This window comes from Caretta caretta, chromosome 1, assembly GCF_965140235.1.
Source record: "Caretta caretta isolate rCarCar2 chromosome 1, rCarCar1.hap1, whole genome shotgun sequence".
In the NCBI taxonomy this organism is placed as follows: Eukaryota; Metazoa; Chordata; order Testudines; family Cheloniidae; genus Caretta; species Caretta caretta.
The window spans coordinates 131,030,536-131,049,470 of NC_134206.1; the positions used below are offsets into that span (position 1 = coordinate 131,030,536).

General features: G+C 42.1%; 1 protein-coding gene across 8 annotated transcripts in view; it reads left to right on the top strand.

Annotated features, from left to right (window-relative positions):
* The window catches only part of STS (steroid sulfatase), a 186,951-nt gene that overhangs the window by 93,074 nt on the left and 74,942 nt on the right, over positions 1–18,935 (top strand). For all 8 annotated transcript variants that reach the window (XR_012669478.1, XM_075131164.1, XM_075131163.1 and 5 more), the window contains one exon: positions 18,508–18,645. Coding sequence is in view for 7 of the 8 variants with exons in the window: in XM_075131164.1 (XP_074987265.1) it covers positions 18,508–18,645 (138 nt within the window). In the remaining variant the exon portion in view is untranslated. The remainder of the gene's footprint in view (positions 1–18,507; positions 18,646–18,935) is intronic.

Sequence of the window (18,935 nt, forward strand, 5' to 3'; positions counted from 1 at the left end):
GCCATAGCTCCATATCTAGTAACGGGGACAAATTTTGTCCTCATTCAAGTACATTGCTGCCTTCAGTGACTTCAGTGGGAGATGTGCACTCTCATCCAAGGGCAGAATCTGGCTCTTGTTCTGTTTATGCTGTTCTGCTTTGCTCTTGTTCTACCTACTATGCCATGAACAGATCATCTATCTCTTCCTTTGTCTGTATTTCCTCTTTGCAAAACCCTCCCAGTGGATTTCCATGGCTCCTTTTCTCAAACTGCTTTGGACATTCACTCCTACAATTTTTTCACCAGGTCCCACTTATATTGGCATATTAGAGTGCCTCTGTGTAAGCAGTGCTGCAGAAACCAGAATAATGTAAACATGAAGAGACAATATAATAAAATTCTAATATGAAAAACATACAGGTCCTTTCTGAAGGTTTCTCTTTCTAAGGGTATGTCTACACTACGAAATTAGGTCGATATTGTAGAAGTCGATATTTAGAAATCGATTGTATACAGTTGATTGCGTATGTCCACACTAAGCGCATTAAGTCAGCGGAGTGCGTCCTCATTACCGTGGCTAGCATCAACTTACGGAGTGGTGCACTGTGGGTAGCTATCCCACAGTTCTCGCAGTCTCCGGCGCCCATTGGAATTCTGGGTTAAGCTCCCAATGCCTGATGGGGCAAAAACATTATTGCGGGTGGTTTTGTGTACATGTCATCAGTCGCCCCTCCCTCCATGACAGCAACAGCAGACAATCGTTTCGCGCCTTTTTTCCACGCAGACACCATACCATGGCAAGCGTGCAGCCCACTCAGCTCAGCTCACCGACACTGATGCTGTTGTGTCCTGGGTGCTGCTGGCAGCAGACGGTGCAGTAGGTCTGCTAACCATCATCATCCTCCACTTCTGCTGCAACTCTGCTCTCCTGCAGCTCAGGGGATCCGTTCCGGTCCTCCTGGGTGCTGCTAACCATTTTCATACACCGCTTCCGCTGCAACTCTGCTCTGCTGCTATTGTCTCAATAGCGAATTTCTCCATGTTGTCTGTCATGGGCTCCCGGGTACGTGTGTTCTTCCTCGGGAAATGTGTGAGGTGCTAACCGTCGTCCTCCACCTCTTCTGCTGCAACTCTGCTCTCCTGTTCTCAAGAATCCACCTCGCAGGTCCTCTCATCGTTCTCTATAAATATCTATTCTCATGGCATCCGTCTTTAGCCACCACTTCCGCGGCAACTCTGCTCTCCTGCAGACGCCATACCACAGCAAGCATGGAGCCTGCTGAGATCACCGCAGCAGTTATGAGCATCGTAAACACTTCATGCATTATCCAGCAGTATGTCACTACCAGAACCTGCAAAAGCAGGCGAGGAGGCATTGGCAGCGTGGTGACGAGAGTGATGAGGACATGGACACAGACTTCTCTCATAGCACGGGCCCTGGCAATTTGGACATCCTGGTGGCAATGGGGCAAGCTCATGCCATGGAATGCCGATTCTGGGCCCGGGAAACAAGCACAGACTGGTGGGACTGCACAGTGTTGCAGGTCTGGGATGATTCCCAGCTGCTGCAAAACTTTTGCATGCATAAGGGCACTTTCATGGAACTTTGTGAATTGCTTTCCCCTGCCCTGAAGCGCAAAAATACCAAGATGAGAGCAGTCCTCACAGTTCACAAGCGAGTGGCGATAGCCCTCTGGAAGCTTGCAACACCAGACAGCTACCGGTCAGCTGGGAATCAATTTGGAATGGGCAAATCTACTAACTGTGGTGGGGTGACAGACGGAACGCATATCCCTATCGGGACTGGACCACCTTGGCAGCCAGTACATAAACCACAAGGGGTACTTTTCCATGGTGTTGCAAGCACTGGTGGATCACAAGGGACGTTTCACCGACATCAACGTGGGATGGCCGGGAAAGGTACATGCTGTTCACATCTTCAGGAACTCTGCTCTTTTTGAACAGCTGCAGGAAGGGACTTACTTCCCAGACTAGAAAATAACTGTTGGGGATGTTGAAATGCCTATAGTTATCCTTGGGGACCCAGCCTACCCCTTAATGCCATGGCTCATGAAGCCGTACACAGGCACCCTGGACAGTAGTCAGGAGCTGTTCAACGATAGGCTGAACAAGTGCAGAATGGTGGTAGAATGTGTATTTGGATGTTTAAAAGCACGCTGGCGCAGTTTACTGACTCGGTTAGATTGCAGCAAAACCAATATTCCCATTGTTATTACTGCTTGCTGTGCGCTCCACAATATCTGTGAGAGTAAGGGGAGATGTTTATGGTGGGGTGGGAGATTGAGACAAATCGCCTGGCCACTGATTACGCGCACCAGACACCAGGGCGATTAGAAGAGCACAGCAGGGTGTGCTGCGCATCAGAGAAGCGTTGAAAACAAGTTTCATGACTGGCCAGGCTACAGTGTGACAGTTCTGTTTGTTTCCCCTTGATGAAAACCCACCCCCTTGGTTCACTCTCCTTCCCTGTAAGCCAACCGTCCTCCCCTCTTCAATCACCACTTGCAGAGGCAATAAAGTCATTGTTGTTTCAAAATCATGCATTCTTTATTAATTCATCACACAAATAGGGGGATAACTGCCAAGGTAGCCTGGGAGGGGTGGGAGAGGAGGGAAGCACCGGGTGGGGTGGTGGATGAGGGGAGGAGGGAAGGACAAGGCCACACTGCACTTCAAAACTTATTGAATGCCAGCCTTCTGTTGCTTGGGTAGTCCTCTGGGGTGGAGTGTTTGGGTGCCTGAAGATGCCCCCTCTGCCCCACGTTCTTTGGCATCTGGGTGAGGAGGCTATGGAACTTGGGGAGGAGGGCGGGTGGTTACACAGGAGCTGCAGCAGCAGTCTGTGCTCCTGCTGCCTTTCCTGCAGCTCCACCAGATGCAGGAGCATATCAGTTTGATCCCCCAGTAGCCTCAGCATTGCATCCTGCCTCCTCTCATCGCGCTGCCGCCACCTGTCATCTCGCTCATCCCTCCTGTCCTCATGTTCATTTTCTGCTTTCCTGGTCTCTGACATTGCTTGCCTCCATGCATTCTGCTGAGCTCTTTCAGTGCGGGAGAACTGCATAAACTCAGAGAACATTTCACAGCGAGTGCATTTTTTTTACCGTCTTATCTGTGCTAGCCTCTGGGATGGAGATGATAGGGGGAGCATTGAAACATTTGCAGCTGTGGGAGAAAAAAATGGGAGAGTAGTATTTAAAAAGACATATTTTAGAGAACAATGGATAGACTCTTTCACAGTGAACCAAGTTGTTAACGTTACATAGCACATGTGCTTTCGGTACAAGGTTGCATTTTTCCTCTTATATTGAGGACCTGCCGGATTGGTGTGAGAGATCACACACACAGAGCCAGGCAACAGAATTTGGCTTGCAGGCAGCCATGGTAAGCCACAGTCTTTCGGCTTCTTCAACCATCATAACATGGGGGAATGGTTTCAAACAGCAGCGCCCTCCTTTCCCATACCAACCACCCGTTGGGTTGGCCATTTAAAAGGAGGGGCTGTACTGGCCACGAATGTATCCCAAGTCTTCAGGGCAAATTAATCATTAAACACACTTGCTTTTAAACCATGTATTATATTTACAAAGGTACACTCACCAGAGGTGCCTTCTCCAGCTTCATGGTCTGGGAGCCAGCCTTGGGAGGTTTGGGAGGGTATTGGCTCCAGGGTGATAAACAGTTCCTGGCTGTCGGGGAGAATGGTTTCTCTGCTTGCCTGCCGTATGCTATCTTCCTCATCTTCCTCGTCCCCAAAATCCTCATGCCTTTTTCATGAGACTCCCCCCTTGCAGGTGTCCACGGATGAGGTGGGGTAGTAGTAGGGGCGCTCCCTACAATTGCATGCAGCTCATCATAGAAGCGGCATGTCTGGGACTCTGACCCAGAGCAGCCATTTGCCTCTTTGGTTTTTTGGTAGGCTTGCCTGAGCGCCTTAATTTTCACGCGGCACTGCTGCGGGTCCCTGTAGCCTCTGTCCATCATGCCTTTGGAGATTTTGGCAAATATATTGGCATTTTGTCTTTTGGAACGGAGTTCTGATAGCACAGATTTGTCTCCCCATACAGCGATCAGATCAGACCTCCCATTTGGTCCATGCTGGAGCTCTTTTGCCATTCTGGGACTGTATGGTCACCTGTGCTGATGAGCTCGCCACGCTGGCCAAACAGGAAATGAAATTCAAAAGTTCCCGGGGCTTTTCCTGTGTACCTGGCTAGTGCATCTGAGTTGAAAGTGCTGTCCAGAGCGGTCACAATGGAGCACTCTGGGATAGCTCCTGGAGTCCAATACCATCTAATTGCATCCACACTACCCCCAAATTCGTCCCAGCGATGTCGATTTCAGTACTAATCCCCTCATCGGGATTAAAGTGAAGTTTCTTTGATACATATAAGCATTGTCCAGGTCCAGGATGCTCAGTTATTCATTGTTCTTCCCCTTAGAATAGAAGAAGGCATCCTGATAAATCCATGTGGAAAGAGATTATTGCAGGACGTATTTTACTTCAGAGCTTTAGTATATCCATAGAAAGTCCCTCTATTTGGCAAATATTGAAATCTTACTGAGTATTTATAAAAGATTTTTATAGGGCCTTTAAAAACATAAAGATACCTAATTAAACTATAGGATTCTCCAAGGGAAAATCCATGAGTCATTCATTTTAAACAGTCTGTGCTAGATCTTCAGCTATTGTAAATATAGTTGATATAATTCCACTGAGGACAATGGAACTATGCTGATTTACGTCAGCTGAGGATCTGGTCTTTTTTTTTAAAAAAGCAAATTTTATTTTATTGTTTTAAGAAAAGATTGTAAAGTCCATTGTAAAGAACCAAAGAGTGTTTGGTTTCAAGATCTGTGGTGTAGCAGCCAAACAGTACATCCTCCTAACATATGCAAGGTTTGTGTATGTCAAATATTGGCAAGGAAGAAAAGAAAACACAGGAGTTTCCTGCCAGCAGCTGGCTGGCAAGGAGAAACACACATAGTGCTATCAGCAAGAAGTTAGAGGAGTGTTGTTTGCAAAGGAGAGAGAGAAGAAAAGCAAATGTACAGTATGATGCTTGTGCAGCGGGAATCAGGGAGAGATTTACTCTTGTTTCTATTTATGTCTTGATTTGGGACCAAAGCCTTTAACCCCATGATAAGGCATTGGTCTAGTGCTGCATCAGGGGTAGAAGTGACACCTCCACCATTCCCTACAGCTCCTCTGGGTCAGTAGTGAGCTAGTGTAGTGTCCTAGTCTGATGTTAAGGGCATTGTGCTGCTGCAGGTGGCTTTGTTCCTACTTGAATAAGAGAGAAAACTTTAAGAAGTCACTACCTATTTTTCACAAGAATTAGGTGTTACACTTGGTGTACGGGCCAAGATCCAATTGGGGTAGTTACGTCTCCTCTCCCTAAATTTCTGGTATAGTCACTTCCTGCTCTGAGCTGTTGCATTGCTATGTTCTGTCAAACAGTGGCTGCAATTTTCTCTTCCGTGGTTTCATGTCAAAGGTGGATGAGTGATTCCCGTAGACATCAGTTAAGGAGAACTTTGGGGGTCCATCTAGATTAAAAGCGCTAGAAGTGTAAGATCGGTAACACTATCTCAGAATTTGAGCTGACTGTGATTGACATTTAATTACTACTTCCCGTGTTCTCCATTAACCTTAGGTATCTGGAGAAGGAGTACAGAAAGGGAAGATACTTTAAACAGCTACTACTGATAGTTTAAATATACCATAACCAGAAATATCTGTACAAAAACCCTAGATACTGAAGTTTATGCATATTCATCACTGTTTAGCTGAATGATTACAGTCAACTTCTGGGTGTAGAGCAATTGTGTTTTCTGTAGGCTGTAAGAATAAAAAGCCATTTGACTCTGTGTACTTAAACTGCTCTCCATGTGATATTGAAACTGCAATGCGTTGTGGACATGTTTGTGTGTGTTACTGGGAAGAATGGAGATTTCACAGCTCACTTGCTTGTCATCCATATGTACACAACTCCCACACATTTAAATTAGTGTTACATGCACAAAAGGAAAGAAAAAACAAGTTCCTGAAAAGAAAATTTATATGTGGGGCAAATCCTGTACCCTCCTCCACATCCCTAGAGACATGTCTGACAGCAGGAGCAGGGCAGTTCCACTGTGTAAGGAAAGGGGCAAGATACTGAGGGGCTTTGCTCAGTGTGCTTCTCTTCTGTGCAGTGCAAGGGCCCCAATCACATATGTTACAGTTACCAGGCTAACTGCACCTTTGACCCCTCCTGGTCTGTTTGAATGCAACTTGTTAAGGTCGCAGGCCTAAAACCCTCTTCTCTAGTTCAATCACACAATTCTCTCACTTTCGGGTCTTGTCTTCACTGCAATCATTAGCTCAAGTTAGTACATTTGGGTTACTCCAACTGAGCTATCCCATGTCAAGTGTACAAGCTAGCCTAGCTCGAGTGAGAGCACAGGGAGAGTGACCACTCTGAAACAACACTTGACCTACACAGTGTTTGGATTAGCAGCTGATGAGTTGTAACTCGAGCTGCTGCATCTCTACTGCATTGCTAGTTCAAATGGCAGAAGCCCTCAAGCTCTGAGCCATGCCTCTGAATGGATAGCTAGCTGGAGCTTACAACCACACTTAGCCTGAGCTGGAGATTTTTGTATGTGGACAGGCGCCAGGTTAGAGGCAAAACTCAAGTTATAACGTAAGCTAACAACGTAGTGAGGACAAGCCCTCAGACTGGATCTTAACTGCTGTCTGTGATTATCTTATGAGGCAGCCCCAGCAGTTCAGTTCTCTCTAGAAGTAATGACAGTGGTAACCAGACAGCTTCCCTAAAGCAAAGTGTTATTTATTTAGAACAAAAGTATTTAAGAGAAAACAGATCTTAAAGCAATTAAACTGACTATTGGCATGTCTAGTTTACAAGGTATCTAATCATATTGCACATGGGGATCCTAGTACGTCTAAGCTACCTATAGATCCTCCCATCCCTGGAGACCTCTAGGTCTTGCAGGCATAGTATGTGAGTTAAGACACTGCACTATTTATCTTCTATGCATCAGGGAGGGTCCCATTCAAAAGCTGTTCAGTCCTTTTGATCTCCAGGTTTCCTGGCTGGCAAAACAAGCTTGTATATTCCTTGGAGACAGGACGTAAGGTCCTTGAAGCTGATCGTTTTGCCCACTGTCTTTCAAGTGTGTGCTGAGGTATCTGTATCTGGGGCCTTTGCCGCCTTCTTGTTTGTTCTTCCCATAGCCCCCTACTAAACAAGATCAGTACCTTCCTACAGGAAAGTCTTATAACCCTATATGCACTAACTTCCCTTCACTGACCAGTGTTCACAGAATTATTACATCTTAGATTATCACATACCAATTCCACGTCTATCACAGCCCCATACCCATCAATATACAGGAATGGGGTAGAGGCTTAGGCAAACTATCAGAAGGGTGAGGACTGTCCCAAATGATCCAGTGTTATGCTGTACTCCCACCTTGCCATTCTTTGGCACTGTGAAGGCTACTGCAGCATCAGAGCAGCAGTAGAGGCCATGAAGCAGTTCTACATACACTCCATAGTCTAGGAAGCGACAGACATATTTCTCCATCCCCACTCCACAAAGCAGAAAAGATTTTTTTTTCTGTTTGATATCTTCTCTGCAACTGAATGTATGAAAAGCACTTTCAGAATATGGCTGGGTAAAATTTTCAAAAGCACCCAGGTCTCATTTTCAAAACTAACATGAGCATTTAGGAGTTTAACTCTCATCGAAACTCATTGGGACTTAGGCTTCTAAGCTCCATAGCCTCCAAGGTATTTAGGCACCTAACTCCTATAGCTTCCCTAAATGACTTTCACTAACTGCATATGTGCATTTCAGAGCAGGAACCATATGTCAGTGACAATGTTTATTCAGAAAGTCTTCTATGATTTACTGATATGACCTACAAAATAATTTCTTTCCTTTTTTCAAAAGTTCCCTTCCGAGTTTAATTTGTGTGTGTGTAGAATGCTGATACAGTCAATTTCAGAAGCAAAAACAGTAAGGGGGGGGAAATAAACTGTAGATTGTTGAACAATAGAGAGCTGTACAGACTTAAATTTTTCTCCCATTTTTCTACTTAAATCCAAAATGTCATCCAGAGAGACAACAGAGTTTACCTCTGTTCTGTTAAGCTCAGTTTTCTTATTGGTATTAACAACTTCTCTGTGAAGAGACTCATTCACGGCTTGCCTTGTCTGCAGATGACAAGTGCATAGTAGTCTTCAAATGTCTAACATCGTTAGAAGATACAAAGCCAGTGACCTATTGCGCCGGGAAGTAAAGATGCAGATGCAGCAAGAAACATGCAAACTGAATGTCACATTTAGAGAAAAACAAAAGGAATCTCCTGGTCTTTGGGACAGTGTATTGTATATTGTGTACATTTGGTTGTATGTGTAAAATGGCCTTTTACTCTCATATGTTAGCAGAATGATGCTGTGAATTTCCCAAAAGAAATTATCTCAGCTGGAATATACAAAATACCCTTTTATATTGCATGACAATGTCTCATATTTAGTATCTTAAGCAGTCTAAAAGTTAAGAAATACAGAGCATTATGATGAAGAAATGTAAGGTCTAAAAGTGAATTTTAAGCAACATATTCATTAACTAATGTACACACTAACCAGGTAGCTATAAAGCAGCCATACTGTTGACCTCTACCTATCCCAACAATGTTATCTCTTCAATCCTATAGTAGCTATACAGTTACTGATGCCCTGCAATCTGATTTTGCCTATAATGCAGCCATACTTAAAGGTCCTATAACTCTCATTAACTATGTCTCAGAGGGGTAACCGTGTTAGTCCATATCCACAAAAACCATGAGGAGTCCCACTCCATGCATCTGAAGAAGTGGGGTTTTTACCCATGAAAGCTTATGCCCAAATAAATCTATTAGTCTTTAAGGTGCCACCGGACTCCTCGTTTTTATTAACCATGTCCTAACTCCATGCTTTATTATACGCCAAAGATTGAATAGCACTTTTTGTACAGATGTAAAACACATCATTCCAACAGTTAAATTTACGAGGTAATTTGAACCCCATATTAAAAGAAAAGATTTAGTGATCAATCTGTAGAAAACACTTTACCCTTATCTTATGCATAATTGTACATCAAAGTTTGGGTGATTTATTCATAGCAGCTAAACACTGCATGTCTAATCGGCTGTTCACTATGGTGAAAATTTACCTTGAGGGTCTGAAAGGCAAGTTATCCTTTTAAGACTGTATAAACAGCCACAAGCCAATTTCAATTTTAAGTTACAGCGCAACACAAATCTGAACACATAGCAAATTGATACTAATACCTTAACTGACCACAGCGATTTTAGCTTAGTTTTTATAGAAAGAAGGCAAGTCCCAAACCCATACAGCAAAATTCTGCTTTTGCTTTCCACAACTGAGGTCCAGTGTAACACCACTGAGGAAATATACCTTGGCTTTGAAGACCATTTCTTACAAATTAGAATTGGAGAGGTAATATGGGAAATCTATCAAGACAACCTAAGCTGACCTTCATTGTTTCTGATCACCCTCACTCCCTACCCTGTAACAAAAATGTACGTGAGAGATAATAATACAGGTCAGTACAAGGAAACTGAAGTTAATTTACATACTCACAAAACATGAGAAAGATTATTGTAGTCAAATAAGCACATGATGAATGTTCACCATGGATAAGTAGGGGAATTATCAACAGAGCTAGAGAAAAGGGAGAGGAGAGAACTTCTGAAGTTTGCTAGGCTCTGTTGTGTCTCAGCTGTTGCATTTATGGTGAAAAAAATCTGCTGGAAATAACCCATCTGCCTGGATAATTTGCAGATACCATCAAAACACTGGGTGAGAAGCAATACAGTACTTAAAAATGTTTGGGTTATGTCCCACACCCAAACACAGTCCTAGAGAAATGATTATATTATGTTTTATCATAATTTATGTATTATTTATACATTCCCCAGATTGTATTAGGTACTTGGGGCCGATCCTCAGGTACTGTAAATTAGCATAGCTCCACTGACTTCAGTGTTGCAATTGAGATATTATCTATCTACCTCCCTCTTATTACCATAGTTTCTAAGCACCCCAAGGAGCTTATAGATCCTGTAATTTGATGTGCTTTGGCAGACACTGCACATGCACAGAGCTCCACTGAAATTAAATTATAAACATATCTCCAGGTTGTTTCAAATACAGGTCAAATCCTCACCTTATTTCTATGCATTCCTTCAGCAACCATTATGAATGCATCTTATTGTGCATGAGAGCCAAGCAAGCAAACCTCTCCTGATACAAAAGTTAATAGTCATCCCTGAAGGCCTTGTTTTCAGAAGCACCTGCAGCTCCCATTGATGTCATTTGGAGTGGTGAGGGCTCAGCACCTCGGAAAATCCAGCCCTGAGTGTCTTAAGTACTTTTTGGAAGATTTCAGGGCACAGGGTGCTATCATAATATAACTATTAAATAATAACAGTAACAAATTAGAACTGATACAGGGCTTCCCCACCACCATTACATTCGTCTTCACGTTGCATTATTCTGTGGATTAAAATGTCTCCATTTTCAAAATTGATATAATAAAATATGGAAGTATGATTTTTAACCAATCCATGCTCTTGACTTTCTAGGGGAATTTTATATACATTTTCTAGACAGGCATTTGGATCATTTTTTTCCTGATTGTCACCTTACAGAGTCATGTGCATGTTTTGCCTGTATGCAGAATCACCTGTCTTCCTTGGGTTCTATTGATTGATGTCATGGCACATTTTCTATCCAATCTATTGCCTCTTTCCAAAATCTCAACATTCCATTTGCCATATTTCAGCTCTCAATGCTAAACAAGTGTATGCAAGTATACATGCTGTTCACTGTATGTGCTGCAACTTCTTGTCTTGGTGTCAGTGGTTTTATTATGTTTCATCTTCACCTCTCAAGTGTTGCGCTCAGTGACTAGGTCTGAAAGTGATAATTACTTCCCCATTGCAGAGACAGACTGATTTACATACTTATCAAGGGGAAACTTGATGACTCTGAGCTTATCACAGAAATTTGAATATTTATAACCTGAAATCTACAAAAGCTAAAATTAAGACATGGCTGTCTAAGTCTTAAGTTACTGTACTTGGGCATGTTTTTACACAACACCCAGATTGTACTAGGTACTTGGGGCAGATCCTCAGATAGTGTAAATTTGCACAGCTAAATCAGTGGGTATTATATCCGATCAACACATTAAACTCTTTTCATAATACTCATCTCAAAACTAGCATAGGAAGATTAAATTCTGCTAAATTGATTTTTAGCCTGTGGATGTTGGAATGCAGAGGTTGCAACATATATTTTTCATAAGGAAAAAATATTACCCTTCTGAACACCAAGGAGGGGTTCAGCTATGGAATTACCTTATAATTCAAAACCTGTGGCAATGAGGTAGCTGTCCCCTCAGGGACTACTACATACTGTCTGCACAGCAGTCTGGCATCATCACCTTCTCAGGGACGAGTCCTGGATTCCAGCCCCCCATAGCATTTGGGGATGTTTTGCAGGACCCTTTGCACATGTTCAGAATCTCACCATTTCCCCAGATGTGGAGACAGGTCCCCACAGCTGACTGTCAGTCCCCAGTTGAGATGTTTAGAGAAGCTATTCAGCCACAGGGAGTGGTGCCAGGAGTTGGCTCTGAAACAGAGCTGTTAACCAAATAAATGATCTGTCTCCTCTAGGTATATGGAAGATGGGGTGGTTCATGCTCCCAAATCACTCTTTTCCTCCTCCCCCACCCGATGTCCCTTGGAGCATCACTACAGAGCCAGGGATGCAGTAGTTCCATCAGAAGAAAGTGGAAGTATGGGGCAAGATATATGAATGTTGCCTTGAGTGGGGCAGTGGTATCTCATTTGCTTGAATTACCTGTATCCACCATTAGGGCTCTGTGTTTGTCACAGAGGTCACGGCAGTCATGGATTCCGTGACATCCTGCAGCCTCTGTGACTTCTGCAGCAGCCAGTGTGGTTGAGTGTGGCTGCTCAGGCAACCCTGGGGACAGCCACACTGGCCGCTGCTGGAGTGGCTCTGCAGATGTGGCTGGCCCCGGGGACCACCTGAGTAGTGGTCCTGGGACAGCTGGAGCAGCTGCTGGCCTTGGAGCAGCCGCTGCCCCCCCGGGACTCCCCTCATGGCACTGGCTGAAGCAGCCACTGTTCCCCCAGGTCTTCCTCTGCCCGCCCCGGCAGTTGGTACCACAGGCCCCCCAGGACTCCCCCTTCCGGTAGCTGGTGCCACAAGCTCCCCCCGCCGCAGTGCCGCCCCACAATTCAATTAGGTGTATTTATGGTATAAGTCATGGACAGGTCATGGGCCATGATTTTTTATTTCCAGCCCGTGACCTGTCCCTGACTTTTACTAAAAATATCCATGATTAAATCGTAGCCTTCCCCATCATCTGTCCTCTACAGTAGAACTTCAGCTGGTGCTGTTCCACACCCCTTCTGCAGCATTCTGACCATCGTGTGGATTGGTCACACTGGTGCAGAACTGCCTTATGTGGGAGTAAGGAGGCTGCATAACCTTTAGTGTTGTGACAGATGGGTCAGGATTGGGTCCTTTAGTGGTTTTAGCAGGCATCTGTGTTATTTCAAACAGATGAACAAGATTCACATTTTAAATTGTATGGAAAACATTCCTGGATTATTAATTTTAAATGAAAGTGAGTGAATGTATTAACAAAAACATGTATATCACACACACATCTTGAATTAGATTTCTCTTTGAAAAAAATTCAGAATTGAGTGCAGTGGGAGATTTGCATGATTCAGGACTGCAGCACTGGGCAATGTTAATGGAATATTAAAGTTGAGTTTCAGTGTGAGCTGAACTTAGTTAACCAGAATAAGACTGTAGAGATGAAATCTTACATTCTCAAAGTCATCCCAAAGGATAAGAGTCAAGCTCCAATCAGCTATACTCCATCACTCCATATAAATTGACATCACATTTTAAAAACCTTTCTAGGAGACAGCACCTGCAGATCTGACATCTTATACTATTCCTTAAAGCAAAAGTGGAGCAGGATGTAAAGATGATTCTGCTAGGATATTTGCATGTGGGCATTTCAAGGGGAGGTTTAGCTGGACTTTAAAGCATTAATTCTATTAATTAATGTCAAATTTTATTTTTAATGCCTTCATTAATTTGTCTCTAATTAAAAATGTAAAAGTGAGATGTGTACCTAATGATCTAGTGACTTTATGTGCTACATTGGAAATGATCTAGGTTTAGGACCAAAGCTGATCAAACTCCTGGGATGACGGTGCTGGGAAAACTGAGTCTTATATTCTAACTGCTCAGCAATCTTTCAGAAACTACGTGGCTCTTTCAGCATCACATTGGCTCCATGGTCTTGGGCTCCATTGACCAAACCACATTCTGGTCAATCAATAGCCCTGCAATAAAATGACATGTGCCCCGGAAGCGTCTGCATCCTTAGGGATTAACACAACTCTTAACTTTTCCAGAACACAATTTTCAAGTGGATCTCCTCAACTGACAGTTCTGTCATTTGGGAGTAGTTGTAGAGAGCCACAAGTGTATGCAATGGATAATGTCTGTGCCCTGAACAAAGAGGATTTGCAACAAATTTACTATTGATTCAGTAGGGCTATTTTTTTTTATTTTTTTTATTTTTTTTTTTGCTTGCTTGTTTCTCAGGATCTCACAAACTTGGTACATTGCTTCGTTGAATGCCGCCACAATGCCAGACTAAGTTCCTGTTCCTTTCTACAGTCATTGATAAGATTGATTTCTAACTCTATTTGCCCTTCTGGCACATGGTATGTAAATTACAATTCCCTGCGCAATTGAACCTATAGTCATCAGACTTAGCTTAATTTTTAAGCTTCAGTTAAATCTACAAAACAAACAAGTCTTAAAAATTTAGATCCAAAAAGAATGTATTGGAAAAGTACTGAACAATTGAAAAAGAAGGGTTGTAATGGAATTTGTGTTTCAACCCTATGTGTGGTTGCTCCCAATATAGATATGTGTGTGTACATGTAAAATATACACACAGTTACACTCAATGTAATATATGTTTTTTTTTGTTTGTTTTTCTTACCATTTTTAATACAATTGAGATACAGTATGGATAGAGCTGGGCAGGTACTGGATTTTCCATTTTGCAGGAAATTACACAAATTCATTTTTCTCCCCTGTTCTGGAATGGAACAAAAACAAAGAAAGAAAAAAATTCCAAGCAACAGAATTAAAAAAAAACAACAACAAAAAACAAAAAAAAACATTTAGGGGTATCAAAATGTTTTGTTTTGATTACATTTCATTCCAATTTTGACCTTTTTAAACTTATAAAAAAATCTAAAAAAACCTAAATTTTGATATGTTGCAGTCCAAAAAATGTCAAGTGGGACATTCCAACACTATTAAATTTATTTTTTTAAAAAACATAATTTCATCAAAATCTAATTCTTTATATATATTCTGCTTTCAATGAAGCTGGCATTTTTCATCAAAAAAATATTTTGATGAAAAATTTCAAATCAGAACTATGTATGGCTTGTATTAATACTAACCACATTGTTCAAATACCCTTCAGTGTGCCTTATCCTACAGTAAAATACATCTTATTACTTATTTATACAGTGCTCATTCCAAAAGGTGTCAGTGTTCAAGGAGAAAATAGAAATGCAAGTTCTGTTTTATTTTTTTGTGATACTTAATCTCCAACCACAGCAAAGTGTGTTATTTGGAATACTAAAAACTTATGTTGTTAGAAATAAATTGTCATTTTAGTATTTATTAACCCTGCTGTAATATAATCAACTAAATGATGACTTTGTTATTACCTTATTATGACCCTGATCAAAAAAGCCCATTGACACCAATGGGCATGTTTTCATTCACATCAATGGGCTTTGGATCAGGCTCTATATGCAATTTGTTGCCTTTCTGGAATAGATACAAATTGCTTGGCCTTTGCATGAGTCTAAACTCAGTAATGATGTTCAGACTAGGTCAAATTTTATCCAATCTACTTGCCAATAAATAAATACTTTTTATTATTATTATTATTATTATTATTTTATTTTAAATGGAGTGCATTGGAAAGCGGAGTTTCAGATGAATATTTCCTGTTCTGTCCCAGTTCAGGTAGAAAAATTAATATTGATTGATCGTGAATGGGAAAAGGAAGCCTAGATCTCATGCTCCATTTGGTGTGCTTTTAATTATTTCTGTTAATATGATTTATTACATGGTATTAATTATACTTTTTTCTTTCACATGCACATGGTGTCATACTCTGCGGTTCTTGAACTATGGGGCGAGCCTCCCAAGAGAGGTGTGGGAATGTGTCAAGGGTGGCATGAGCTGTGTGTCCTGCTTTTTTTGAAAAAGAGCTCTGGCTATCAGCCGTGGGTCACTGGAGCTCATGCAGAAGGACTGTGCACATCCGGCAGACAGAGATAAAGGGGAGAGCCGGAGGCCTGCCACTCGGGCTTGAGTTCTCATCCCTTCCCCCATCCTCCCATTTCCTCCTGGGGTCAACCCTGGGGTGGCAGCAGCAGTGCAGAAGTAAGGGTGGCAATGGGGCACTAGGTCTCTGTTGTCATAAATATAAAGGGAAAGGTAACAACCTTCCTGTATACAGTGCTATAAAATCCCTCCAGGCCAGAGGCACAAAATCCCTTTACCTGTAAAGGGTTAAGAAGCTCAGGTAACCTGGCTGGCACCTGACCAAAAGGACCGATAAGGGAACAAGATACTTTCAGATCTGAGGCAGGCGGGAGGGGGTTGGTCTGTCTGTTCTGTGTGCAGATCAAGGAAGGAGGCAATACAACTCCATTAGAATTAGTAAGTACTAGCAAGGGAATGTGTTAGCTTATTTTTGCTTTGGCTTGTGATTTTCTCTGTGCTGAGAAGAAGGTGTATTCCTGATTTTCTTTTTGTAATTTTAAAGTTTGGCCCAGAGGGAAATCCTCTGTGTTTTTGAATCTGATTACCCTGTAAGATTATCTTCCATTCTGATTTACAGAGGTGCTTCTTTTACCTTTTTTTCTTTCTAATAAAGTTCTGTTTCTTTTAGAATCTGATTGGGGTTTTTTGTGTGTCCTAAAATAACCCCAAGGTTGGTCTTTGCTCATCTTGTTTATTCTCAAGCCTCCCCAGGAAAGGGGGTGCGGGGGCATGGAGGGATATTAAGGGGGAGTAGGAACTCCAAGTGGTCCTTTCCCTGAGTTTGTCTAAATCACTTGGTGGTGGCAGCATTATCTAACCCAAAGTACAAGGGAGAATTTGTGCCTTGGGGAGTTTTTAACCTAAGCTGGTAGAAATAAGCTTAGGGAGTCTTTCATGCGGGTCCCCATGTCTGTACCCTAAAGTTCAGAGCGGGCAGAGAACCCTGACAACTGTGAAAAGTGATATTGATGAGTATCACTTTTTACATTGCCACTCTTACTTCCATGTTGCTGCTGCCACAGCACTGCCTTCAGATCTGGGTGCCCAGCCAGCAGCAGCTGCTCTCTGCCTTGCCTTCACATCTGGCTGGCAGTATAAGTAGTTGGGGAGGGGGCGCAAATGACTACAGACACAAAGAAGGGGGCCCGATCAAATAAGTTTGAGACCCACTGGTCTAGAAGGATTACATAATCCTAGTTCATTAAGAAAAATAGTTTGCAGATTTTAAATAGAAAAGTGTGTTAGAGTTGGTCGTCTTGTCCTTCACTTTTTAAAATCATATGTATCCACACAATGTCCAACCTAACTTCCTGACTGCATCACCACCACTTTATCAGCAGACACCACAGTGTTTAGCAAGCACAACCAATGGAAAATTGCCTTTTTCTTTCTTTGGCACTTAGCCTACCTGCTACAACAAGCAAAAAGACTTGTCAGATGGAGCTGCATGAGCTGTTAACCAAATCCCCCCACAACCCACCAGCTTTAAAATGTCAGCCTTTGTAACAGATTTTCCACAGCTCTGTTGGGAAATTTCAACTCCCACCAAGTTTCAAAATTTATGTAAACAAATGCTCCTGTTCTTATATAGCTACTTTTCTACTATTTTACAAACCGGAACAATAGACACTGATTATTTAACTGGTTGTATCCCTTTAATTAGAACCCAGTCATTAAAGCCAGTAGGAAATGAAGGCACTCAGCACCTTCCAGGAGGTGCTCAGTACATTACAGAACTGTGATTTTACAGAATTGCAACTTGCAAGGGGATTGGTAAGCAAAAGGATAAGGTAACTGCTTCTAAGTCAGAACAGGTTGATAATGGCAGAAAGCCATTATAATCTGAAAAATGTTTAAGTGGCCTCACTCCTGATGAAATGGATTCTGTATTTCTGGGTTCTTGCATCATGCTACTTAACATGGTAGCTCAATGCTTCAGCTGGGGAACCAGTTTTTAGTGGACAGATGAACAAATCAAAATAGCCACCCATATTGTCACCTTTCTTGACTGGTTAAGTAGAGAGGACGAGGAGAATGGTCATGGAGACTGAATTATCTTTATACTGTATGGATTTTCTGAAGAACTAAATTAAGGCTCATTGGCAGGGCAGTGCTGAGAAGGGTATACTTGTGTTATTTGTGCTGTATCTTTTTGTTGGTCTGTTTCCAGTGACAATAATCCTGCATTTCTTTCAGTACAAAAATGTACTTTAGCATTAGGCGCTAATTCTCATTTACACTAAATCCCGTTTACAAAACTTGAGCAGTGTAAAGGAGTTTTAAAATTGGTTTAAATGTAATTTACGCGCATTGCAAGGCCCGTTTACAGTGTCAGAGTAGTGTAAAGAGCCCTCTGTATAAATGAAAATTAGGTCCAAAATATTTTGAAGTCTCACAACATATTCAAGTGGCCCAACTCTTCTTAAATACGTAAATTTATATTTTGAAACTTTTTTTCGAGTTTACTAAGGGTCTAGTCTGATATGCGCGAGAGCATTTTTCCAGCTGTGATTGATTGGCAGAGTTAGATAATGGAATTGTGTAGCTTAAGAGGCATTTCTTCTCTGTACTATTGCTCTTGTAAGAGTGCCTTATTCCAGCACATACACTAGGTGAGCCATGCTTCTTCTGAAGGCTTCCATGTGGCAAAGCTCTAGTACGTTGTGAACTGTACTTTGCATACTGTGACTCTTTCAGTTGTGATCAACTTTTTCAAACTCCTTGTTATGGGGTCGCTGCTTCTCTGAGGAGCAGCCCTTTCCTCTGATGTGCACAAATCTTTTTTGTTTTATACATCAGGAGGCCCTGCAGCAATCAAGCCACAATCTCGATAGCAGCAACCTCTGTGTGGTAACCACCTAGTGTGTTCTGAATGGTGCCAGTTGCTATACATAATAATGTTTTTTTAAGAAAAAAATCTGCAAAATTAATAAGAGCAAAAATGTTTATTACTTTCAGGTTACAAGTAAAAGTTTAAATCTTTCTGTTTTATTTTTTCAGGAAAGATTCTGGATGTGCTAGAGAAATGGAGTCTGAATGATAAGACACTTGTATACTTCACATCTGACCAGGGGGCACATGTTGAAGAAGTCTCTAGCACTGGAGAAGTCCATGGGGGGTATAATGGAATTTATAAAGGTGAGCTTCTTATAATGATTTTTAGAAACGTATGTCAAAAATTAGCTGCTTCCTCTGCACGGGGTGCAATCTGCTGTAAGCCCCAAATGTTCCTATCATTAAACTTCTAATGTTCATAATCCTAAATCCATATTTAGACATAAAAACATCAGTGGCCTGGTTGTCAAAAGTGATGAGCATCTGCAGCTCCAGTGACTTCAGTGGGATTTGTAGGTGTTTATCGCTTCTGAAAATGCTTTTAAATAGACTAGTGATGTCAGTGCGACAGGCTGAGATACCTGATTGGACAG